The sequence below is a fragment of the Morone saxatilis genome, unplaced genomic scaffold, assembly GCF_004916995.1.
Source record: "Morone saxatilis isolate NCDOM2014 unplaced genomic scaffold, NCSU_SB_2.0 Contig14, whole genome shotgun sequence".
NCBI classification, from domain to species: Eukaryota; Metazoa; Chordata; class Actinopteri; family Moronidae; genus Morone; species Morone saxatilis.
The window spans coordinates 22,055,925-22,060,064 of NW_023339696.1; the positions used below are offsets into that span (position 1 = coordinate 22,055,925).

General features: G+C 40.6%; 1 protein-coding gene across 1 annotated transcript in view; it reads right to left on the minus strand.

Annotated features, from left to right (window-relative positions):
- Nucleotides 1–4,140, minus strand: part of LOC118322559 — a 5,460-nt gene that overhangs the window by 658 nt on the left and 662 nt on the right. The window contains exons 2-5 of the mRNA XM_035654271.1: nt 2,703–3,274; nt 1,331–1,510; nt 979–1,071; nt 3–757 (exon numbers count right to left, since the gene is read on the minus strand). Of these exons, the coding sequence (XP_035510164.1) occupies nt 3–757; nt 979–1,071; nt 1,331–1,510; nt 2,703–3,274 (1,600 nt within the window). The remainder of the gene's footprint in view (nt 1–2; nt 758–978; nt 1,072–1,330; nt 1,511–2,702; nt 3,275–4,140) is intronic.

Below are 4,140 nucleotides of genomic sequence, written 5' to 3' on the forward strand. Positions count from 1 at the left end.
ACCATGTCAACACACTCAGGAGGGATCTGATTGGCTGCTGCAGGTCGTGTGGTTATCCAGAGGCGAGCAGAGGGAAGCAGTTTCCCCCTGATGAGGTTTGTCAGCAGCACATCCACTGAGGTGGACTCTGTAACATCATGAAAGCTTTTTGTTTCACCTACAAGGTCTAGTTGAACGTGGCTCTCATCCAGTCCGTCAAACACAAACAGAAGTTTGAATTCACTTTGGTCAAAGCTGGAGTTTCTTGGGTTCTGTAAAGTTGTGAAGAGGTCATTAAGAGTCTCCTCTTCAATGAAGTTGGTTTCTGGGATACATGTGTGAATTAGCTCTGCCAAACAAAAGCTTTCTCTGCTCCACAGATTCAGCTGCCGCATGGAGAAGGGGAATATGAGATGCAAATCTTGATTGGCTCTTTTTTCAGCCCAGTCCAACAAAAACTTCTGCACAAGGACTGATTTGCCCATTCCTGCAATCCCATTGGTCAGAACTGTTCTTATATGTGTGCTTCTTGCGTGTTTGAAGATGTCGCTGGGGTTAATTGGACTTTCTGTTTCTGTTTGTTTTCCTGAAGCCATCTCGAGCTTGGTGTGTATGTGTGTGATGAGCAGCTCAGGGTTCATATCATGTGAAAGCTCCTCGTGTTGCTTCTCTATCCACCCTCCCTGTGCACACTTGAACATGTTCTGGAGGTCCGACTGCAATGTGAGCGGGTCTGATGTGTTGGGTTGTGGAAGCGGTAGGACCGGCACCATTACATCTGTGAACAACGAAAGAGTCCGTTATCAGCATCTTTTTGAGCTGTCAGCACTAAACTTTTTCTTGTTTTTTGATTGATAGATTTGATTTTTATATTTATGGATTTACAAAACTCCTGTAGATTTGCAAGATTCCCTTGAAAACGAAGGTGGTGCACTGTAGATTGTTTCATGTAAGGAACTCCACAAGGAACCATCCATTCAAAGCAGACAACAATTTTACCTTCAGTCAGCCAGCTGACAGCTGGGAGGTCAGAGAGAAGTACAGATGAAGCTGTTGTGTCCTCTGAAGTCTCTCCAACATCCTCGACTTCCACTGACAGAAAAACAAACAGCTCACATTATACTTATACTTAGACTCAGTTTGGCTATTTTCATTATTAATTGATTTACTATTTTGTCAGAAAATAGTAATAAATGTCCACATATGGTGGTAGAGTGGATCGACAAACAAACACAGGACTTTAATCCAATTGAGTGCTGCTGGTGTCCCGTGTGAGGTCAACTAAAATGCAGCCATTTCATGTTACTTTATGCCTCAGTGGTACAGGAAGTAAAAATTGGCATATTGTTACCTATGGACAAATGACTGAGTGGAGTTGGGACATTTCCTGTTGCATCCTGGGATATTTGCTGCCCTCTGTTCTGGACTCCCTCGTCTTTACTGTGTATTATATCTTCCTCTTCCGTCTCTTTTCCTTCTGTAGCTCCTGTTGTCTCCTCCTCCTCTCTCCTGTCTGACCCGTCTGTAATAACTATATCAGTAGAGACAGAAATTCTCAATTCTCTGACAAATAAATCAACTAACTACACTGTAAAAACAATCTGTATGTTTAGAGAGTTTTTCCAATTTAATTTACAGATATTTTCTGTTAAATTCAAGTTTGTCTTATATAATTATAGAAGTTTTCACAACGAGAAACGTTGAATACAATGCTGTTTAATCGGTGATAGCGCATTGGTAAAGCTGTCAAGATACAGTTTTTTATCAAGTGTAAACAGCAATAATTACTGTAATTTTGCAGATAATTACTTTAAATACAGTTCTATAACTTTTAACATTCAGAACAATCAAATAATAGCAGCACTCTGCTGTAAATTTAAGCCTGATTATTTGTATTATAGCAGAGTTCATCTGTATTTATAGGTCTTTTAATTTGTTTTATAGTGTAAATATCTTTGATTAAAAAGCCAAAAAAATACACAAGAGTTTATCTACTATTTGAGTTAAAAACAGTATTTTAATAATTAAAAGTTACTGTATTTTTACGAGTCAGTTATTCTCTGTTATTTTACCATATTTTTTGGGCGATCCAGTTGCTGAAATATTAGTTTTATTTTACATTTTGTTTTTACAGTGTATATGACTGAAAATCCACAACACATAATACAGTGGCTGTTATGTTCTGGGTTCGTCTCCCCAAACTTACAAAGTTTCATGCTCACTGCCAAGAGACGTCCGTGTTAAAGATCTCCCCCAGACATGTACAAACAGTCCGATTGGAACAATTAAGGAGTTGCTGGTCCTCCACTGCCTGTCGTTTGTGTTGTTGTGTGACTTTGGTGATTAAACTTGTTAGTTTAGTTCCAAACTAACATTAGCTGCTGCAGATGGAGGCAGACGTGGACCAGAAACTTCTGAGTTCTGTGAAGTATAATGTCTCTTTAGAGAGCTGTCTGACAGAAAGCTAAAGGAATGAAGGGTTTGGATTTTGGATTCCAGCCTCTCTTATGTCTCAACACTAAATGAGCTTTATATCAAATATCTACTAGAATTATTGCGAATCCTAAAAACCCATAATGCATTGGCAGTTTTACGAACGACAGTGGAAAAAGGCTAACTACTCATAGTGACTAAGTAAACTTTCATTATATGACTGCACTTCATATGAAGCACAATCCCCACCTTAGTGGTACAGGAAGTAAAACATGACAACATATCGTTACCTGTGGACAAATGACCTAGTGGAGTTAGGACGTTTTCTGTTGCATCCTGCCCTCTGTTCTTGACTCCCACGTCTTTACTCTGTATTTTATCTTCCTCTCCTGTCTCCTTTCCTTCTGTAGCTCCTGTTCTCTCCACCTCCTCTCTACTGTCCGACCCGTCTGTAATAACGGTACCTTCGGGTCCTGGACTGCTGGGGTTTGACAAACTCTCCACCAGATCGTTCCTCCTCATCTTCTTTAAAACCTTCTTGGCCACCTCCACACACTGATGGTTGTAGGTCTGCACCATCAGATCCACGGTGTCCGGCCTGTCTGCGTTCTCCAGTCGGCTCCTCGGGATTGGCGGGAAGTCCTTCAGAAGGTCGGACAAATGACTGAGTGGAGTTGGGACGTTTCCTGTTGCATCCTGGGATATTTGCTGCCCTCTGTTCTGGACTCCCTCGTCTTTACTGTGTATTTTATCTTTGCCTTTTGTCTCCTTTCCTTCTGTAGCTCCTGTTATCTCCTCCTCCTCTCTCCTGTCCGACCTGTTTCTAATACCTGTATCAATAAAGACAGAAACTCTCAATTCCCTGACAAATAAATGTGTCTACATTAAGATGAGAGTCACATCAGAGATACCTTTATCATTATTACTATATCCACAACACATAATACAGTGGCTGTTTAGTTTTGGGTTTGTCTCCCCTAAACTTACAAAGTTTATAGTCATGCTCATTGCCAAGAGATGTCAGTGTTAAAGATCTCCTCCAGACATGTATTAAAAGAGTGGTTCCCAACCAGGAAGTCGGGACTAGGAGTCCCCAAAGTTTCATTGGGGGTCACAAGGCCTTCTTGATTGTAAGGGGTTTAAGAAAAACTTAAAAAATATACACAGTAGGCCGATATGTCAGCATTTGGTTCACTTCTGTGAAGAACAGTAAATGTAAATTATCCAATAGAACAATGACCAAGCATCAGGGACAAGAAAACACTGAATCTGTCAAAAAAGAAGTCTATTAAGTCTGTATGATTGTTAAAACTATAGACAAATACAAACGGTGTGATTGGAACAATAAAGGAGTTGCTGGTGCACCCCTGCCTCCATCAATCTGTGTGTTTTTGTTACTGCGTGACTTAGATATTTTATCTCATTAGCTCGGATGGAGGCAGCCGTAGACCAGAAACTTCTGAGATAAAATGACTGTTTTTGTCAATGGAGTCTGGTGGCGTTGAAGAGAGTGAGACAACTTCAGTTCCCTGTTATAAAGAGTTGCCTGACAGCAAGGTAAAGCTGTAAAAATACTAGTAATAGTAATAGTAATAGTAAACTGATATTGACTCTTTTAGGTTGCTAAAATATATGTTGTTGCTCCCCGTCCACAGCAGTGTCTCGCTCTGCTTCAGTGCTCGTACACCAGTCGGCTACTCCACACCGGGGCTGTGCCGACTGTATAAC